At 40.1% G+C, this 21,761-nt stretch overlaps 2 protein-coding genes across 3 annotated transcripts in view; one reads left to right on the forward strand and one right to left on the reverse strand.

Annotated features, from left to right (window-relative positions):
- The window catches only part of mtrex (Mtr4 exosome RNA helicase), a 26,794-nt gene extending 16,289 nt beyond the window's left edge, over positions 1-10,505 (forward strand). The window contains exons 17-27 of the mRNA XM_084745510.1: positions 539-711; positions 800-868; positions 948-1,073; positions 1,823-1,933; positions 2,041-2,229; positions 4,060-4,223; positions 4,768-4,873; positions 6,582-6,638; positions 6,735-6,897; positions 8,162-8,266; positions 9,836-10,505. Coding sequence (XP_084601636.1) covers positions 539-711; positions 800-868; positions 948-1,073; positions 1,823-1,933; positions 2,041-2,229; positions 4,060-4,223; positions 4,768-4,873; positions 6,582-6,638; positions 6,735-6,897; positions 8,162-8,266; positions 9,836-9,888 — 1,316 coding nt within the window. The 3' untranslated portion in view covers positions 9,889-10,505. The remainder of the gene's footprint in view (positions 1-538; positions 712-799; positions 869-947; positions 1,074-1,822; positions 1,934-2,040; positions 2,230-4,059; positions 4,224-4,767; positions 4,874-6,581; positions 6,639-6,734; positions 6,898-8,161; positions 8,267-9,835) is intronic.
- plpp1a (phospholipid phosphatase 1a) overlaps positions 10,213-21,761 on the reverse strand; it is a 21,702-nt gene continuing 10,153 nt past the window's right edge. For both annotated transcript variants that reach the window (XM_084745513.1, XM_084745511.1), the window contains exons 3-6: positions 20,430-20,710; positions 15,939-15,996; positions 13,736-13,912; positions 10,213-12,646 (exon numbers count right to left, since the gene is read on the reverse strand). In XM_084745513.1, the coding sequence (XP_084601639.1) occupies positions 12,527-12,646; positions 13,736-13,912; positions 15,939-15,996; positions 20,430-20,710 (636 nt within the window). In that variant the 3' untranslated portion in view covers positions 10,213-12,526. The remainder of the gene's footprint in view (positions 12,647-13,735; positions 13,913-15,938; positions 15,997-20,429; positions 20,711-21,761) is intronic.

The raw sequence follows: 21,761 nt of genomic DNA on the forward strand, positions 1-21,761 counted from the left end.
CAGAGATACTTGGGGGCCTGTGGTATAGGAATATGGTTGAGTTTGCTGATAAAAATTTTAAAGAAAGTTTGCTATTTTAATCAACCTTCATGGATACAAAGCAATGTTGATTTCAGAATTTACAAGCTGTACCTGAATGCACCATGAAGTCCTGTCCTTGTGTGTGTGTTTAAATGCCAACACAGACAGCAGAGGACAGAAACATTTGGCCTGTAAACGACACCAAAATGTTGTTGACTGTCAACATAGTTTTATATTACGTGATTATTTTGATTCTGAATTTTTCCTGCCAAATGGAAAATCTACCCAAATGTGTTGCTTGCATGGTACTAATTTTGGTTCTTCTGATTGGCATTTATAGAGACCAGTCTAACAGTCTAGAATGAATTTCAGCAAATATTGATCACCAGCGGATCAATCAGAGCAAAAAGCCTTCAAGAGGTGCTGAAATGCTGACATAAAATGATGTAAATTGTCTGTCCTGTTGCATCGTGGTTCTAGGTTGACCTTAAATCATATCGGTGATTTTCCTTTGCAGAAATCAAGACGTATGAGGAGCAGTATCACGCCATTGAGATTCCCAATGAAGAGAGTGTGGTCACTTACTTCAAAATCAGACAACAGCTTGCCAAACTGGGTAAAGACATTCAAGAGTTCATCCACAAACCCAAATACTGCTTACCCTTCTTGCAGCCTGGCCGACTTGTCAAGGTAAAGCCTCACGCACTTTTCACAGTTTGATGACAACGTTTATAGGTTCTTACACATTATTTAATGGCTCTTTGTTTTGATCCCACAGGTACAAAATGAAGACGCCAACTTCGGCTGGGGAGTTGTCGTAAACTTTTGCAAGAAGACTAACGTGAAGGTAAGTCGTCGTCATGGCGTCACATGAATGTGAATCCATTTTACTCGTGGCTGTGACTAATGAGCATTTCCTCATTTAGACCAGTACAGAGTCGGAGCCGCTGTATGTGGTGGAGGTTTTGGTCCACTGTAGTAAAGACAGTGTAAAAGATGCTGCGACTGAGGCTGCTAAACCTGCTGCTCCGGGGGAGACTGGAGAGATGCAGGTGGGTCCAACAAACACAAAAACACACTTAAATCTACTACGAGGAGTTCTTAACTGGTTATGAAACAGTCAATTTAATACTGATGCCTCTAAATGAGCAAACAAAACTATCCACATAGTTTTTCGTAATAGTTGAGCCTGTGTTTACATTTTCCCAATTAAAGTAACCGTTAGCCAGTTAGAAAGGAGCAAGCAGAGGTTTTTCTTTATATAATTTCAGTTTTTACATTATTTTGTGGTTATAGCAGTGAATACACTCCCCCTTTTTTCCACAGGGGGCTTTAAAATCAGCAACATATGAAAGTTCCTTTTGGTAGCTCACACTGCATATTATGTACACAGATGTGACTTTGTATTGTTGTATAATTGTATTCTATTTTACTTTATTTTATTTAGGTTTATCATCATTTTTCTATAAATTGTCAGAAAATGGTGAAAAATAAGTTTTCCAAAGCCCATTTTCCCTTTTTAAATCTGTTTAATCTAGTGTGTACTTGGTTTTATCTAACTCAGTTTTATTGAGTTCTATTTTATTGTATGTCATGTTATCAGTTTTATCCTTTTTTTTGTCTTTTTACTCTATTTCATCTATAGTTTTTGTTTCACTCCACCAGTCTTCATTTGTTCTGTTTCATTATCGAATTTTTCCATCATCCGTGAAGCACTTTAAATTGAAAAGTGCTATATCAATAATGTTTGATTGATTGAATGATTGATACATGTCTCGTCTTTTGTTGTCTTTTTGTCCAGGTCGTCCCAGTCATGCTCCATCTCCTGACATCCATCAGCTCAGTCCGTCTTTACATCCCCAAAGACCTGAGGCCCTATGACAACAGACAGCTCATGCTCAAGTCCATACAGGTACAAATCACAGCCATCTTGAATGAAAGAATCTGATACAACTCAACAGAAATCATCCTGTGAACCGTTGCTCTCTTTTTCTTTCCCTCCAAACATTTTGTCTGCAGGAGGTGCAGAAACGTTTCCCAGATGGCGTTCCTGTGCTCGACCCCATCGATGACATGGGCATCAAAGACCCGGCGCTGAAGAAAGTGATTCAGAAAGTGGAGGCCTTTGAGCACCGCATGTACTCCCACCCCCTGCACAGTGATCCCAACTTGGAGTCTGTGTATTCTCTCTGTGAGAAGAAAGCTCTGGTGAGAAACTGTTTAAATGTGTGTTTCAGTGTGTGGGAGGATTAAAGGTCAGCCATAGAAAAACCTGATAAATGTCAAACCTTTAACGGCAGAACACAGTTGGGATTTGCTGCTATTGAAATATGAATTACTTTTATCTTTGTTTCACCTCTGCATTGGCTACCTTTTGTTAGATTACAATCAGTGACCTTCCATTGTGGTTTCCTTCCAGACAGGTTGGCTTTAGCCATATATACTCACGCAGACAAACACAGGAAGGGAGCAAGAACATTATTCCTACCGGGCCGTCGCCCTCAGTTACAAGTCAGATAACAGAAAACTTATCAGATTATAGCAAGCAAGGGGAAAAAAATCTTTATCGGGTGTCTGTGTAATGAGTCCAGCTCTGTTTTCTGTGTATAGGAGCTCACTTCCTGTGACTTTTCTTACAAACACTTTATTGTGAGACAGCAGCACAACTCTCCTACAAATGGAAACGAGTCATTCACAGGGTCTCTCTTCCATTAATTCTCTCTGTGCCTTCCTGGGGAAAAGACCAGAACAAAAACGGGCAGACAGTAAAGTATAAAACAGTCTCGAAAAATAAATACATTCTTTCATGAAAAGATCAAACATTCAAGTATCATCAGAGCAAAATGTGTCTATCCATACTGATGATAAAGGAAAATCTTCATTGGCTGGTGAATACTGGATGTGTTGTGTCAATTAATTCACAGAGGTTTATTCATTCAAGTTTATTAGCTCAATTAGTTCATAAGTTTAGAAGCTCATTAGTTTAGAGTGGGAAGAATATGGAATATAATCCTGGTTGTAAGGTTTAACATACCGTTCAAAATTAAATCTTGTGCCTGATGCACATTCAGTTGCAAAGATATGATAATGTCCTCCTATTCTTAATTTAGCAACATGTGGATTCTGTGCTCTGCTTTACTGAAAGAACAATGACACAGTCAGACTGTTCACTTCACTTCTGTACAGCTTGTCTCTGTTCACATTGGAGTAGTTAAAAGGCAAAGTGTCATAGTTGCAAAACACCCACATTGGCTTTACTATTGGGGGGGGGAGCAAACCAGACCATGTTTGACAATTTGCATAAACATTTACATCCGGCTGTGGCCTTGTGTGTGTTGTGAAATGACGGGGTTATACAGTACAGTGTAAACTGGATTACTTCATGTTTGATTGGTCGAGTAAAAGAGATTAAGCTGCTCCTCTGTTAGCATCTCTCTGGCCCTCTGCAGCTAATCCCCAGTCTCATTTCAGCAGCTCACCTCCATTGTGGCTTTTACACTGCTGTTACCACACGCATTATGTAGCTGTTCATTGTGATACTTGTTGTGATGTTTGATCTTTTTTTTAGCATTTGCGACTAGGAGCATCAAAAGTCTGAACTTTCCAGCTTTCGTGTGCTCATGTCATGGATTTCATCACTATCCCACATGCCGGCAACAGTTCAGAGAATTTAGGCCATTTCTCCAAAATATAAATCAAATTTTTTGAGTAATCTTTTTGTGCATGAAAGCTTTGTTGGCTCTGAGGTGTGTTGTAATAACAAGAGCTTAAGGTTAAAATGGATAATGGACATTACTGAGGACAGATAAGCAGGCAGATGAACATTAGTTGTCAGATAAGTCAAACGTTCCACTCCATCATTGACAGTTAATGTAGCGTTTGAAATGATCTCATGCACGAAACAGCTGGCAGTTTTCACAGTGCATTTAATAATATTAATCTTTTCTAGAAACCCTGGAAGAGTTTTAACGAGTCGACATCAGGTGAAGATTGCATGGTGTAATAATGCTTTGGTTTGTTTATGTGTGCGTTTTTTAGATCGCAGCAGACGTTCGAACAGCCAAGCGAGAGCTGAAGAAAGCTCGGACCGTCCTGCAGATGGACAAGCTGAAGTGCAGGAAGAGAGTCCTGCGACGCCTCGGATTCGCCAGTCCTTCTGATGTCATCGAGATGAAAGGACGAGTGGCTTGTGAAATTAGCAGGTGAGGAAGGACAGAACGCACACTACAGTTCAGAGTTGGGAGTAAGCCACACACGCAAGTCACATTTATGTCCCTTCAAATCTCCAGCAAATCTCAAGTTAGTGCGGTGAGACGAAAGCAAGCAAGTCAAGCAGAGTCCGCGCTGTAAGTCGAGCTAGATGAGTCATATCATTGCTCAAGTCAAGCAAGTCACAAGTCAAGTTAACTAGTAACATACCCGTATACTTTAACTGGTTATATTTTTTATGCCTGAAAAAGTGAACTCTAGCATATATGACAGTGTTATACTCAGGGTTATAAATGAGGAACCACTGCAGTGATGGTGGCTTTTCCACTTTCACCCAGATCTATTTATTGTTGATGAGATAGACAGTGACTGGGAAATGAGAGTGCTGAGGCTGAAACATGAGGGGACATGTGATCTCACCTGTGCTTACTTAACTTCACCGCCCACGTCACATAAGGAAGAGATGTATCACATACTGTTTGATAAAGTAATAAATTATCATCTAATCATTAACTCTCTGTGTGCAAATCTTTCCAGTGGTGACGAGCTCCTGCTGACGGAGATGATTTTCAACGGTCTCTTCAATGATCTGACGGTGGAACAAGCCACCGCCCTGCTGTCCTGCTTCGTCTTCCAGGAGAATGTACGAACAAAACGCACACAAACACATTTAATTCCTCTAATTCTCCGCGCAAACAGATATTTAAGCCGCTCTCCAACGCTGAGGTAAACAGTTGATTCACGTTCCCACACATTTCAAGCACCAATAGCATTCTTGGCCTCTTCCCCCGCGCTGCAACCAAAACAGAAACCCGAGGTTGATGTGTGTTTGTCTTGCCTAATGAAGCCTGATCTCTCAATGAGGCAATCCAGCGTCAGATGGTTTAACAAACCTTTTCTTTGGCTCTGCATCATCGGCTCAGTCCTGAGAACAACAGAACACACTTCTGTCTCAACTCAGTCATGGCTCTCATCGTATTTCCTCTCTTTCTGCTTTGTGACAGAGTGAATGACAAGCAGCTGTCATGTTTGCATGTGACCACTCTCTCTCTGTGTCTGAGTGTGTGTGTGTGTGTGTGTGTGTACAGCTGTCGCCTGTCATTAAATAGCACATGCTGCCAGTTGAGCTTGAGATGACAACAAACTATCCAACCTGCTTGCGTTTTCTAAAACACTGACATATTTTGACATTCAGGTGCTCCAATGACTTAAAGCAGGGGTCTTCATCTACATATGTTCAGGGGCCAGACCCTGTGGGTTCAGTGTTTTTATTTGGTCACAAAATGATGTTATTTTTTAGTGGACTATAATCGATGTGAACAGACTCTTTAAAACATGGGAGATCCATCCATTTCACTGAGAAATGATGCCTACAGTTTAGCATGTGGGACGAGTAGTTACTGGTGTTAACAGCCAATGTGGTTTAATATTAAAATGTTGCAGGTCTTAGAAATCAGCAGCAGCCTGCTTTACTTGTCCATGTCTGTGGTTACACATTGCTCCAGTCGAGTGGTTATATACCATTTTTATTTTGACACAGCCCACATTCAACATTATTTTCCTTTTCCACCTCAAAATACTGACAAACCACGCTGTTTACGAGCAAAGCACTAACTTTGGGGTATTCATGCTGGGTGAGAGGGGCTGCAGTCTGACAGCCTTCAGCCCTTCTAAAAGCATTTTCCCATGTGACCTGACGAAGGTTTCTACTTGATGACACTGCTACATATAAAGCCGCTAGCTTTAAGGAGGAGAGGGAAGGGCATCAGTACTGACGGCTGATGGCCCTTTAGAAATTGTTTTTTGAAAAATCCGCTTATTCGCCTTCTTTCTAAGAGTTAGATGAGAAGATTGATACCACCACCACATCTTTCCATCTGTTATAAAGGTCCAGTTATAGTACAATTAGCTTAGCTTAGCAAAAATACTGAAAACCGCTTGTTTGGCTGTGTCTAAAGGGATTATATGCAGGACTGTTTCTTGGCCCGGCTAAAGGTTTATGCCCCTTTTCAATGTTTTTGCTAAGCTAAGCTAACTGTCTCCTGGCTGTAGCTTCATTTTGAACAGATATGAGAGTGGTATCGATCTTCCTGTCCAACTCTTGACACGCATCACGCGTCGAGCCTGCTCTTATAATGGCTGAGGTTTTTTTTTAAGAGGAAACAGAGGCTTGTTCCCTGTGAAAGCCTTTATTATTTTTAATACCAAGAATGGCTTAATAATCAGGCAGGTGCTGATGCTGATAAGTTGGTTCCTGTCTATAACTTTCAAAAGGACTTACTAACTTACAAAATGAATTGAAAAACAAATGTTTGCTCTCACAACATTAATGTTGTCATTTTGCCCTCCAGGCCAGTGAGATGCCCAAACTGACTGAACAACTCGCAGCGCCCCTGAGACAGATGCAGGTAAGACAACACCAAAAAACATATATAGATTTTGTGTGGAGTCTTAAGTTTGAATGTGATGGAAATGTGAATTCTGTCGTTTCTTGGTGTGTTCAGGAGTGTGCAAAGCGCATCGCCAAAGTCTCTGCGGACGCCAAGCTGGAGGTGGACGAGGAGACGTATCTAAACCAGTTTAAACCCCACCTGATGGATGTGGTGTACGCCTGGGCGAACGGCGCCACGTTTGCCCAAATCTGCAAGATGACGGACGTCTTTGAAGGTATTTAAATCAAACACACATGACAGAAATCGTTGTTCAAGGCCCAAAAAAACAGCCAGTGTTTCACCAGAAGAGTTAAGCTCCTTGTGTGCAGATCAAAGAGGTTAAATTATTAATTATTTCATTAAAAAGGATTAGAGAAAAGTCTGAAAAATAAAAACACATTTGTGCAACAGAACTTTGTTTGTTCATCTGTTCCCTCTCGATCATCTCATGATCCCTCACATTTATCTTGTGACCCTTTGAAGGGGCTCATTCCATAGGTTGAAAACCACTCAACTAAAATACTAAACTGTATATAAAGTAGTTAAAATCACTCCACGTCACCCAGCTACACCAGTAAAATGCTGCTCACACACTGATGCATGAATTATATCAGTGATGGGTCATTTTTCTCCAGAAAGAGAACTTTTAATACCTTAAGAACATTTTGCTGAAAATACTTGTGCTTTTAGTCAAGTAAAGGATCTGATCTGAATCCGTCTTCCACTTGTGCCGAGGTACAAAATGGCCTTAATAAATCCACTTCCCCTTTGATTTCTTCACTTTCACGTGTAGCATCATGGAGGCTGTTAGAGGCCAGTTGATTTATTGTGGTTTGATTTGAATCCAGTTCAGAGTCCATCATTCTCCTCAGTTTTTATCTCTGACTCCCAACAGTGACCTCAGCTGTAAAACATCACATGTCAGCGTAATGAGGAAGTAATCCAGAGTTGAGAAACTTGAGGGAGTATTGGATGTGCTCGTGTACGATGATGAGACAAAGATGCTCAAGAAAAAAAAGACTTTTTTTTTTAAGAAACATAAAATGTACAAATTTTAAATGATTTGTGCATGTAATTGACATGTAAACACTGCCTCTGTTCCTCACAACTGGCACCTAATTACATTAGGCCTGCAACTAACTGTTATTTTCATCATCGATTAATCTGTTGATTATTGTCTCATTTTAATAGATTATTAATTGATTAGTGGTTTGGTCCAGAAAATGTCAAAAAATGTTAATCACTATTGCCCAAAGCCCAGTTTGACATCCTCAAATGTCTTGTTTGGTCCAAAAGACAAAAATACTCAGATTACTGTCACAGAGAACTTAAACTAAAAAATATTCACATTTGAGAAGCTGACATCAGTTAAGTTTAAGAACTGAGCTGTGATCTTCTGCATCAGACTTTTAATGCTGGAGTTCAGCAGTGAAATAAAAAAAAACAAGACAAAGATTCACACACTAAACACTGTGTATTTGTGTGTGTGTCTCCTGCAGGGAGCATCATCCGCTGCATGCGTCGTCTGGAGGAGGTGCTGAGACAAATGTGCTCTGCAGCCAAGGCCATAGGCAACACTGAGCTGGAGAACAAGTTTGCTGAAGGTAAGAAACACCAGAGTCATTAATTAATCAATCAGGGCCATCCGTAGGTCAGGGCAAAGAGTTGACCGTGGGATAATCTAGCACCTTAACCCAGAGTTAACCTGAGCTCAGGTCTGTACAATTCACAGTGCACTTGTACAAGCTCCAAAAAAGGTTATTTTCATGCTTAATCGATTTTTCAGTCTCAAAAATTTATGAAAAGTGTTCATCACAATTTCCCAGAACACAAAGTGACGCCTTTAAAACCGAATTTTGGACATTTTTGCTTAAAAATGACTGACTGCTGCGGCTGACTTATGTTTTTCATTCTAGAATGAGGTTTCACTATTTTCTTAGAAGCGTTTAGCCCCAGTGTTCATCTTAATCTGGAATCGTTTTAACCCTGTGCTGAATGCACTCTGAAAAGCCTGACATCTGGGATTTTCATAATCAAAATTCAAGAAAAAAAATGCACATTAATTTAGCGCGAAAATCATCCTCATCCCAAAGGCTGTAAAAGGCCCAAACACACGCTCCTATGGCGCACTGCAGGCTTTAGGTTTGAAATGCCAAACCCAGAACCAGCATTACACTGTCAAAAAGTCACTGTGTATACTATCTATGCAGTTTTTAATAGTGTTATTAATATTAATTTATCTCTTTAGTAAAAAAAAACACTCAGCTTTTTTCAGGTCAGTTTCATTTTTGTGTGTTAGGGCAGCTGGATAATTTACATCAGTTTCACTTTGAACATTTGTACCAGTTTTACACTTCAGCAGACAGTAAACTGAACACCAGCACACAGCGAGGAGACGCCGAGGGAGAAAGACGGTGCCTGGACGGTTGATCATGATTTACAGTAATGCAGTGCAGTGACAGATGTTTCATGGAGGAGGCGGCGCTGGTCTGTCGCTCCTCCCCCCCTCCATCCTCTCTGCTGCCTTTCTCGCCTCCCTCACAGTTATGATTAATCAGCAGGAGTAATTAAGTATTTAAAAGCACACAAATCAAACTTGGAGTTAAAAAAAATCATGCACCACAGAAGTGTACAGTGTCAGTTTGACTCACGATCATGAAAAAGTTTTTATATCACATCGATCTGTCTGCCCATATTCACATGGTTTCTCCCTCCCTCTGGTCTGCTTTTTTTTCTGTGACCTGGTTTCAGGTGGAGCTGCAGCTCCATCAGCACTAACTTCTTACATCCATGCCTTCTTTTTTTTATTCCGTTAGTTCTCCCAAACCACGAACTGCGGCGGCAGAAAAAAAAAAAAGCTCTGGTCCTCGTTTGACGTTCCAGAATTGAAACAAGTTCACAGGAGTGTCAAGGCAGTTTGATGAACGTCAAGATGCTTTCTGTGAATTCTGACATTTAAAACGATGGGTGTACTTCAAAATGCGACAGTCTCTTTTAGAGCATCTGGGCTTAAAAATAGAGTTTATACCAGTAGCAGCAGATTGTATTTTGGTGAATTCTTCTTTTCTTATTAGATGAAACACCACTGAAACTACTGTTTAACTTCTGATTTGCTCAAGTTATAAATGATGATAGTCAGCTGATTAATGTGCTCTTACTTTCTGTCTCTGCAGGCATAACGAAGATCAAGAGAGACATTGTATTTGCTGCCAGTCTCTACCTATAATGATCCAGCTTTCCAACACATGATGGGTGGTTCAGCTACTGGAGGATAAGAGCTGTTTCTCACTTTTAGTTATGATTAACCCCGTTTTATTCTTCATTTAGTGTCACATTGGAGTCGAATATTGTGCCAATAAATTGGCTTTTGGTTTAGAAAAATAATTTATTTGTCCTTCAGATCATATTTTTGATCAGTTTTCGGTTCAAGACACTTACCTGAACCATGTTTTGTCCTGATGAGTGGCGTCGTGCACAGTGAAAATTGCGTTAAAGTGAGTAAAATGTGTCTTAGGTTTTCATGTGGGTGAATGCATCTGCGTGGTCAGAATACATTGAACATTCATGCTTTATTAGTTTTTGCTTACAATGAGCAAAGTGGTGCATAATAAGACAAATTATTTTGATAAGAAAGTAAACAACACAAGTCATGCTTTAATTTTATGTGACAGTTCGCGACATAATACAACATTTATGTTTCATTTGTGTTCATGTTAATAAGTAAAATGGCTTTATTTTTCCTCTTTTTCTTATTTTAGACATTTGTACATATTTGTAACATTTCTTTTTCAATAAAAGTCTGTATGGTGATTTGTTTTTTAACATACAGATTATACAAAAGTACACTGTTGTCTGTTCACTTGATGTTTACATTAGTTCTTACATACACAGGAGCTGTGGTAGCAGCAGCAGCAGTCCAGCAAAGGCAACACGGGACTTCAACTGACCGTCAACTCTTCAACTCTCCAACCAAACATGATTCACGTCAGTCAACTCCTCCACTACATGAGGTTAGACGGTTGGAGAATAAGGCGGCAGTGGCAGTGACCTGGAGTCAGCAGCTCCACTTAAAGGTACAGTTTGGATTATTGGATGTGTGGTTCTGAGGTACTTATCCATAGTCAGTATATTAGCTACATTAAATGGCGGTCAACATTAAAGATCAGCAACAAAATACATTTTAGACACTCAAAAAGGAAAAAAAAAAAAAAAACGCAGTTCAAGTGTACACTCTATTTTAAATATTTTCACCATTTTACTTTGCCATCAGACACCGTTTTCTGACAGGAAACTACTGTTATACAAGATAAATGTTGCACTCTGCAAACCAACCAGACTCCACAGGCAAACTTAGCATTGTAACCTCACACAATACAGGCATGGCTGGTCTACCGCTGCCTGAGTGGTTAGTTCGTCAGGTTTTCCATGATTTTACCAGGTCCTAAAAACTGCATTATGAAGTTAACATTACTCTTATAAAGTTGCATAAACTTCAGTCTCGCTTTTTAACGTGTTTTGGGGAAAAATTTGTACAGATCAAACTATAACGATTACAAAGCGAAAACCAACATGGAACCAGTAACCACTCGTGCAAACTGTGCAGACTGGTCTGAATTTATCAGAGCAAAGCTAGCTAGTGTGCCTCAATGTACTTAAAAGAGTCACTCAAAAAGTTACACAAGCCAAATATTGCTCTCTACAAACTAACAAAACTCCATAGGTGAAATCTGTAATTTTACCATTTCATTTTATTTTGCAGAAAACAAGAGCTGTAGGACTTCCATTGCCTCGATCTGTTAGTTTGTCTTATTGTGTGACTTCAATGTCTGAGACGTTTAGTTTGGATTCACCAAGTAACACAATAACACAAACAAACTAACAGATCGAGACAGCGGTAGGCTTGAAACTCATGTGTACTGCAAGGTAAAATGACTGGTTTTGTCTGTGGAGTCTGGTTGGTTTGGAGAAAGCGGTATTTGGCTTCTATAACAGCAGTTTCCTGTAAGAAAAGGCTGTCTGATTGCAAAGTAAAGCTGTGAAAATGTTCTAAATAAAGCGTACACTTAAACAAATACTGTAGGTAATACACCGATTGTGGATAAGTACCTCATACAACCTCACATCAAATAATCAGAACTATCCTTTAAAGCCTCTAGTCTAGGATCACTTTGGCATCCAGCATGTTCCAGCCTTGAAACAAACATTCCTCTTATAATTAGCCCTTTTAATTAACACTGGACTTAAGGCAGCAAAGCTGTGAGAGTCAGACGTCTCTCTGGGTGCTGGAGTCGACCTAAAAGCTGATCCTAATAAATCAGATCCTTGAGCAGACTGACTCCAGGTCAGGAAAAGCACAAAGCAAGGTTACATTCACAGGTTTCCAACCCTCCTCTCTCTCCCAGCAGTGGTCAGACCCTTTAGTGGGTGCGTGCAGTAAAGTCTTCCCACCAGCTCAGTAGATAAATACATGAATAAAATGTTGCTCCCTGTCCTTAAAGGATCTCTAGCCTCCAACCTACAATATGTCTGTCTCAGTCCGTTAAGTAAATCTACAAGGCTTGGACAGGCCAACTCAACACTTTTCCTTCCAGAGGGACAATCAGTGGACAAAAATCGCCTAAAATTAAAAAGTCTCAAAATCTGAACAGGCCTGAGGTGCAGCTTTTTAAAGCCTCTTCTTCTTCTGGGATGCACAGTCCTCCAGTAGCTTCCTTGAAGTAAGAATCAAGAAAACTGTAAATCCATGCAGGGTATTTGGATGAAGATTTTGCGTGAGATGAAAGGCTGGAGAGAGCTGGGAATCCTGGGTGTGCGTTTGGACAGAGCGAGAGGTCGTCATCTTCCTCTTCCGCCTCTCGATTAGCTTAGTTGGGACTCTCAAAGTGGTTTCCGTTTGTCGGGCTCTCCTGCAGGTTTGTGTGAGGGATTTCCGCTTCTTTACGGGTATCTGCATTTGGCTTGAAGAAGTCGGACACAAAGAAGACCTGCAACAGAAGGAGAGAATTAAAAAAAAAAATAGACTGGAATGAGGTTGAATTAATTGGATCTGTACTCAGGTTACTCAAAGGCAATGACTCAGTAACATTAAAAGGAACAGGTATTTTAGGCCTCTTTTTTAAGATAAAAAGCCTCATGTCTGTCTGATAAATAAGAAGCTACATCCAGGAGAAAGTTAGCCTGGAAACGGGGAAAAGCTTGCATGGATCTGTCTAAGGCCGTAGTCACACATAAACAAATGCAGGGAAGCGGTCAGGTATACATGTAAAAATCTGCCTACCAAAGACTTTTAACACTCACTGATTAACTTGTTTCAAATACAAGAATCCCTGTAAAACTAAAATACTGTTTTGAGCAACAAAGTATTAATTACTGAGCTTTAGAGGAGCTGGTGGGTGAAATTTCAGCCGTATTATCAGACCAGACTTAAAGGATCAGTCTGCAGGATTTAGTGGGATCTAGTAGTGAGCTTGCACCTGATCTCACCCTCCCCTTCTAAGCATGCAGGAGAACCTACAGTGGAAGAGGACCTGCTCCCTTTGTAGATCTGAGAAGTGATTCTTACTTTCATGTTATTATGCACTAATGAAAACATATGAATATTATATTCAATTTCTGCCAATAAATCCCCTACAATCTTCGTTCCCTGGACTTTTAAAGGCCTTAAAAAAACATTTTTTCCCAATCAGCGTCCTATTATGAGTATTACTAGCTGAGATGATGAGGCTTCAGCTGTTTTGCAAACATGCTGACAATTCTAATAGTTTTGGAAATATACCTAAATATACATAGATGCTGTGCTTGCAGATTTGCATATCATAGACTGGACCATTGACCTTGACGATAGTCTGCGCTCTCTGAGTGCCTTTCTAGTTTTATATTTAACTGATATATGAGGATGATATCAATATACTTATGTAACTCCTGGCAAGAAAATGAAAAACCGACGTCCACAGTTCAAATCCGTCCAAGGACTTTTGTTGCCGTAATAATAAGAATGAAAGAAAACTAACTTGGAATGCTTCCAAAAATGTCAAACTGTTCCTTTAAATGTAGAGCAAGATTAGGAGACTCACCACCAGTATAGCCATGAGGGCCCCCTGCAGGAGTCCTGTCAGCACATCGCTCCAGTGATGTTTATAATCTGACACCCTCGAAAGTCCTGTGTACACACTGGCAGCGATCAGGAAGAACTGGATTGTGGGTCTCAGCAGCCGCGCCCACTCTGCCTGGAGCCGAGCCTGCAGGTAGAGCTGAGGAAGACACAGCAGGACACGCTTTTAAAATACTGAACTATGCAGAGTCACAAGGAGTAAAAAAAAAAAAGTGTGTCATTGGTGATCAGTTTAAAAAGGACAGGGAGCGTGATTGTTGGCCTGGCTGATAAGAATTCCTGCAGGAGTGGCAGGAAAATGAGCTGCAGTGATTCGCAGATGACTCAGTGCATTTCCATTTCCACTTCCATTCACACACAAAAGACAAACCTATCATGCAGGAAACAAGTATAAAATGTCCCCGAATTAAACAAACATCCTCTTTTTTTTATGGTTCAGTTTATCAGCGACAATATTTACTTCCTCTTATCATGCAGGAAGCTTATAAAAATGTTCCTAAATTCAACTAATATCATATTTCTTACGGTTCAAGCGATCAAGTGTTTCCCTCTCTGTGAAAAAACCTCCTGCCAGCTTTGTGCCACTTTGCCAAACTGGCCTTGAAATAATCAATTTCACTGATACAATATAATCAGTTCAACATATTCTCTGGAACAGACTCCATAATCTAATCTGATAATGAAATATCACACCATCTCTGGAGCAGGATGAGTCATCGTGTAGGAATCTGCTTAACGTCATTTTCCACTGTGGCACAAACCAGATATTTTTCTTGTATTTAAAAGAGGCGTTTCTGTTTGTTGTATTTCAGTAGAGGACACACACACTTGGAAAGTCTTCCTGACCCACATAATTTCTGACATAAACAACTGGTTATATGCAGGTAGGAGAAAAGAAAAAGCTCAAAGCGGGGGTTGCAGTTGCATGTTTAAATGTCAGCTGCTGCTTCTTGTGCTTCCAGTTCACGCAGAGGGGGAGAGAGCTTTATGCTGGTGCCAGGACTTTGTCCCTGTGTCTATTTTTATCTGCTGGTGTTGAATGAATCAGCAGCCTATAAAGTTTTATCAGGGCCGAACAAACAAAACGGAGCATACTCAAGGATGCTGCGGTTCTCTGAGCGAACAGCAGTGATACTGATAATAACTGTCACCAAGAAAGGTCACCAAAGGCTAATTAAGGAATACTGAAGCGCTGCACTTAAGGAGATACTTAGGAGTGTTTTAAGCGGGGCTGTATGAGGTATTTATCAGTATCAGTGTATTAACTACAGTAGATTGAAGTTGACACGCCTTCAGTTTCAAGAAACAGCAGGAGTATCTGTGCAGGAGGCTAAGCAATGTACTGCTACACCTTTAAAGCAATAGTTCTGCACTTTAATTATACATTTGTAAACTCTTTGCCTTGCCCAGAGTTAGATGAGAGTATCGATGCCAATCTCGTCTCTCCATGAACTAAAGGGCTACAGCCTGCGGTCAGTTAGCTTAGCACAAAGACTGGAAACGGGGGTAAACAGCTAGCCTGGCTGTGTCCAACAGTGAGACAATCTGCAGACCTGCACCTCTAAAAGTCATTAAATAACAGCTTAAATCTTAAATCCATACAAAAATCCAAGTCGTAAAAGGACAGTTCGCCTGTTTCCAGTCTTTATGCTAAGCTAAGCTAACTGACTGCAGGCTGTGATTTCAGATTTACTGGACAGACATAAAAACAACAAGCTCTGGGTTGAGTCCATGACAAGACCCCAAAATTACTTTTTTTACATTTTGTTTTTTGTGCGATTTGACTTTTAACAGGGTCAGGCTAGCTCTTTTCCCCTCGTTTCCAGTCTTTATGCTAAGCTAAGCTAACTGGTCGCTGTCTGTAGCTTTATATTTAATAGTGATACTGATCTTCTCATCTGCATGAAAGCAAGTAAGTGTATTTCCCAAAATGTCAAACTATTCCTTTAAACTGAAGCGGTCAATATCACTTTCGCTCAGAAGCTTGATATGCTAATTATGCCAATAACTGATTTTTAAAAATGTATTTACCATTCAAAATCATTTGACAAGTGTGCAAGAACTTTCATGGATGTCCAGACTATCCTGTCCTGCAACCTTGAACACAACGTTCCGCTAACACTGATTGATCCGCAGATCAATATGTGAGTGGTTATGATACTTACGGCCAGGAACAGCATGCAGTACATGGAAAAAGAGGAGTGGCCGGAGTAGAAGGATAGCCTGCAATGAAAGACGAAAACACGACTCAGTACTTTGTTAGGCGCTTAATGCATCTGCAGCAAACAAACAAAACATCTTGTTAAATATACAGATCAATACATTCTTTAACATACCACCACACCCTGACACGCCCTTGTTATGTGGGGCTCCGGGTGGAGTCGCTGTGAACCGACAGGTGTGTTTGTTTGTTTTGTGTTGGACAACAGCAGCTAAAAAGAAACAGGCCTTACCAGCCCCCCCACCCACAGCCTTAGTTACACCCTGTTTATAATAACAATGATGTGTTTTTATGTGTTTGTCTGTCTCACATCTACAGCAACAGTTACACACACTGTGTAATATTACAGGACACCTGCTAATATGGTGAGCATTTAATGAGAGGGGTTTCACGCTGCTAAGTTGTACAGCAGTAAACTTACTGTACCACTGTAGACACATGAACTATTAAAGTCTATATCGAGTATTCTTTCGCCCTGCTGGCACCACGGCTCTGGAAATAACAACGCTGGTCTGTCAGCTGCACCCCAATTTACACCTGGTATTAAAATGGGATCTGTGTCCGAACTGTAAAAGATCCGATCTTGCCTTCGTGTTTACACCTCAGATTATTAATGCGTTCCCGTTATCTTCACTGAGACTGGATCTCTTTCTTCCAGAGCAAAACCTGCGCAAGAGTAATTTAAGGCGGCAGCAAATCAGACTCCCTCTAAAAAGAAAAAAATCACACAGTTTTGTGAGTTGCTGAGTTGAGGGAAACTTTATAAACTTTGTGGACTTGATTTAAAAAATACTGTCAGTTCGTCACGGTCAGCAGGCTGCTTTCTGACTAAATAAATGATGCCTTGTTAACGGCAGATCAGCTACAGGCTTTCAAGGTCCCTTTCAATTCAGCATCATCAACAAGTCAAATTTTTACCTTAATCTCCTGAAATATCTCAACATATGATGGATGAACTGGCAAAAAAATCTGTTAAAATTTGAATTTGTTCAATACTTTGTTTATGACTAAATACCTACATTGTGTTTAGTAGTAATTAGCAAATGTTACCACCATTAGTTTATAAAGCTAGATTTCCCCCCTATGGCAGCTTTGCTGTCGTTCATCTTCTTCCAGTGTGAAGTAACCGGTATCTTGCAAAGTTCTGCTTTCAAATTAGCTTCCCCAACAAGGTATGTTATATTATATTACAAAGAGACAACCTGAGCTTGCAAGCACATCAGATTTAAGGGGTGTAGTCCTCTTAAATTGAAACGCCACGGGAATCAGTTAGCGTACGACATTTAAAGCAATGGTGAACAATGAAACCAATGTTTTCACTTTGCTTGTTTTCTCCATTCACCCGTCCAGTGCCTAAGATATTTAACTTAATTATGTGAACAGAACACAGCAGAAAATCCCCAAAATCCTCATCTTAAAATCATTAAGTTAATCCGTTTAACCCACCGGTCATTTAAGCACACAACATCGTTTGGTAGTGAACAAGCCAGGCCCATCAGTCCTACCTTAGTAACAAAAACTGGCAAATACAATAATACTGCCGACCTCTGTACTGTACTTCCTCTGTGGCGTCACATTAAATCTGCAGGTGCTGAGACCCTCTGAGGCTCCACTCATTGCACATTAACGGCATCAACTGGAATGAAATATTTATTTGCATCTTATAACAGAAGTAATATTTTTCAGTAAACCTTTGAGGCACTCTGCTGCAGGCATCTTCGCCTCTTGAACGCAGACAAACACACACACAAACACACAGCTCTGACAGTCGGCCTCTTCTCTCTGTGGGAAGTTAAACCGAACCAGAGTGGGATCATATTACAGTAAGATGAGCCTGATCCACTTTCTCCTCCCCTGCTGCACTTATTAGCTCTGTTACTGACCAACAGGACGTCACAAACACACACAGAGGAGATGGAAATATAATGAGTCCCGACAGCAATCTTAAAGGGATAGTTTGGATTATTCGAAAAGGGGTTGTATGAGGCATTTATCCATAGTCAGTGTATTTGCTGTAGTAGACGGTGGTTTGGAGAAGCGGCAGGAGTACTGGTGTAGGAAGCAAAGCAATGTATCAATAATCAATATTAGGTTAAGTGTACAATATATTTAGAATATTTTCACTGTTTTACCTTGCCGTCAGACAGCTTTTTCCAACAGGAGACCACAGTTAAAGAAGCCAAATATGGCTGTGTCCAAACACACCAGACTCCATTGGCAAAAACAGTAATTTTAATTAGCAGAATACAGGAGTTGTTGGTCTACAGCTGCCTTGACCAGTTAGTTTATTGGTGTTATTGTGTGATTTTGGTGAATCTGAACTAACCTTTTAACACACTCAAGTCACACAAAAACACAAACAAACAAGTCGATTAAGGCAGCAGTAGACCAGCAACTTCTGCGTTCTGTGAGGTAAAATTGCTGATTTTGCCAGTGGAGTTTGGTTGGTTATATAATGGCAATTTCCTAGCAAAAAAGGCTGTCTGACAGCAAGGTAAAGCACTGAAAATATCAAAAAATATTGTGTACACTATTTACTATTGAAGCCTGTCCACAGAAGTTCACTGCAATATCGATAAGTACATCATAAAACCCCACATGAAATAATCCAGACTCTCTCTTTAACAGCTCTGGATATCTGCCTCTAATCACCGGATCCCTCTTTCAACATGCTGATAAATGTTTGTCTCATTACGCTGCATTAAAAAAAGACTGCAGAGTAGTAACGGAGCTCCAGGAAATATCGACGATTATGCACCACACCCTGGTAAATGTACACCAGATAACCCAGAGGAAAGACAGGGGGGGAGGGTGGAGAGGGTGGGTGGGCATATTTCCACTCAGCTCCTAAGACTAAAAGGCTGCGGCTCAGGGGAAACAACTCATACTCTATTAAAATCAGTTTTATTGTACGTGTAGGTGAAAGTAGGTTATTGTGCTTTTGAATTATACTACAGAGTTCCTCATATCCAACAATAAACTCCTCTTAACACACTGATACAATCTGCACAGCTCATGTCTCTATTCAGGCTTCTGCTTCTATAATTACAGCTGGTCGTTCCTACATCACAATGAGAAGTGGATATCCTCTGCTCCTCCCACTACACTTCCTTCTGCTCTGCGCTGATAAAGACACAAATCAAATCATACCATCTCTGGTCCTGCGAGTTGCCAGTGGTTCTACCTGCATCTTCCTCAACACAGAGCCTTAAGTCGACTGTGTGCACGTATTGAAATGTTGCACGCGTTTACAGGGGCTACGATAATTGTTTTATCACCATTATGAATTACATAATCATGCATACGGACGCGTTTGACCTTTGCTCCTTGCACAACAATGGTGATCGCAGGAGTGCAGGGCATTTTCTCTCAGATTTCGTTAATCTGTTGAGCAACAAAACAAGAAGCTGGAGTGCTGCAAGTTTAAATGAGGAGCTCATTTCAACAACAAACATCAGAAATCATGAACCTGTTAAATCATTTACTCATTTAACTGGGTCTGCAACTGATGATTATTCTCACCATTCTTCTTCTTCTTCTTTTTTAATTTTTATTTCTATTTATTTCTATTGATGTTTTTATTTGTTTTTATTGTTCTTAGAGTCTCAACAAAACTAAACTTTGATTTTATTTTGCTTAATTTTGTCTGGCTTTCTGCTGTATGGATGCTTTGTCTGTCAAAACACCTTGTCAAATATAAATTGTCTATATAAATTAAGTTATATATCGTTACTGCTTTAATCTGTTAATTATTTTCTCTACTTATCAATACATCATTCTGTCTAAAATGCCAGAAAACAGTGTTTTGATAGCTTGTTCCATTCCATAAATAGTCCAAAACCCCAAAATATTCAATTTACTATCTTTAATGAAAAATAAAAGCATCAAATCTTGAAATCTGAGAATCTGGAACCAGCAAGTGTTGTTGGTGCTTTTTGCTTGAAAACGACCAAAACAATCAATGGAATATCAGAATAGCTGGCGATTCAGTTTCTGTCGATTAAATAATCAATTAACAGTTTTTTTCCTGCTGTTTAAAAAGTTTTTTTTGAGGTGTTTTCACTATTCGGATCGAGGGACTAAAGACAGATGTCTTATGCTGTGCAGCCCCAAACTGTGATTTGTGATTTTGATAGGGATGTTTCTGATGACTAATGTCTCTTTTGATTCAACTGAAATTTAAATGTAAACTATCCAACTAGTCTAAAAGTAAGAAAACACTGATCTCTTTGCGGGTTAACGTCCACATGTCTGTGCTGAATGGGACCTTGCCTACATAAAACCTTATTCTTACTGTAACAGCTGACCAGCCTTGTGCATTAATGGGTCTAATTAGTTTAACTTACTAATATTTCTGGTGCACATTCCTAGATTTTGGGCGATACAAATAAAAAGCTTTTAAAAGACACAAGTTTTGAGGTATGGCGACACCTACCTGCCCTCATTGACCATCGTCTTGTCTCCACTGCAGGTGAAGTCTTCGATATAAGCTCCCGCCGAACAGTTGATGAGCTTCCAATCGGGTTTGCACACATCCAGGAAGTGCGGCCTGAGCCGGCCAATAGAATACTTGGCTATGTCGGTGAGAGACTGGCTCATGGCGGCACCAAACAGGAAGGTGCCGACGGCTTTGTAAACACAGGCGGTGTAGCTGCCGAAAGAGGACTTGGATTTGATGCGCTTTAGATAAACTAAAAGGCACTCGCCAAAGATCATCTGTAAGGAGGAGGGAAGGAGGAGGAGATACAGAGTCAGAGGTTCGTATAAAAAAAAAAAAAAACTTCAAATGAAAATTTAAGATGCAACTGAATATCTACAACACCAGACCAGAGCCAGAAATATTCCCTAATCTGATCTAAAATAATTGTGTAACCATTTTAAAACAAAAGTCTGACTTTTTGGGATATATGCACATTCTTGCAGCGAACAAGATAAGAAGATCAGTGTCACTCTCATGTCTTGCACCACTTCAGTTCTTTACAGATTAAACAAACTTAGCTTTTTAGCTTTTTAGGCCAGCTTTTTCTCCAGTTTCCAGTCTTTATGCTAAGCTAAGCTAACTACCTCCTGGCTGTAGGTTCATGTTTAACAGGGCAGGTATGAAAGTGGTATTGATCTTCTCATCTAATGATCGGCAAGAAAACAACCTAGCTTATTTCCCAGAATGTCAAACTATTGTTTTAAAGGGATAGTTCACATTTTTCTTTGAAGTGGGTTTGTACTGCTGCGGACATGGTCGGCGGCAAAACGTATTTTAGCCACCTAAAAAAAGGCCCACCAAAAAAGAAGATATACCAGTTTAAGTGTACACTATATTTAGAATATTTTCACCTCTTTACCTCGACATCACACAGCCTGTTCCAACAGGAAACAGTCATTATATAAGCCAAATATCTCTTTTCAAAGCAACCAAACTCCTTTGACAAAATCAGCAATTTTACCTCAAAGAACGCAGGAGTTGCTGGTCTGCCACTTAGTTTGTTTGTCTTATCGTGTGACTTTGGTGACTTAGAAGGATATTTCAGGTTTACTGAAGTCACACAATAACACAAATAAACTAACTAATCGAGGCGGCGGTAGTCCAGCAACTCCTCATGTTTGGCGAGGTAAAATGACTGTTTTTCCTTAAGCAGTTTCCCATCGGAGAAGGTTGTCTGAAAAGATAAAGCAGTTAAATTATTCTAAATAAAGACTAGGTGGTTAACATGTTTGCTCCTGATCTTGTCCACAGCAGTACATTGCTTAGCTTCCTACACTGGTTCTCCTG

The sequence above is a fragment of the Lutjanus erythropterus genome, chromosome 20 (assembly GCF_056507025.1).
Source record: "Lutjanus erythropterus isolate fLutEry1 chromosome 20, fLutEry1.hap2, whole genome shotgun sequence".
Taxonomy (NCBI): domain Eukaryota; kingdom Metazoa; phylum Chordata; class Actinopteri; order Lutjaniformes; family Lutjanidae; genus Lutjanus; species Lutjanus erythropterus.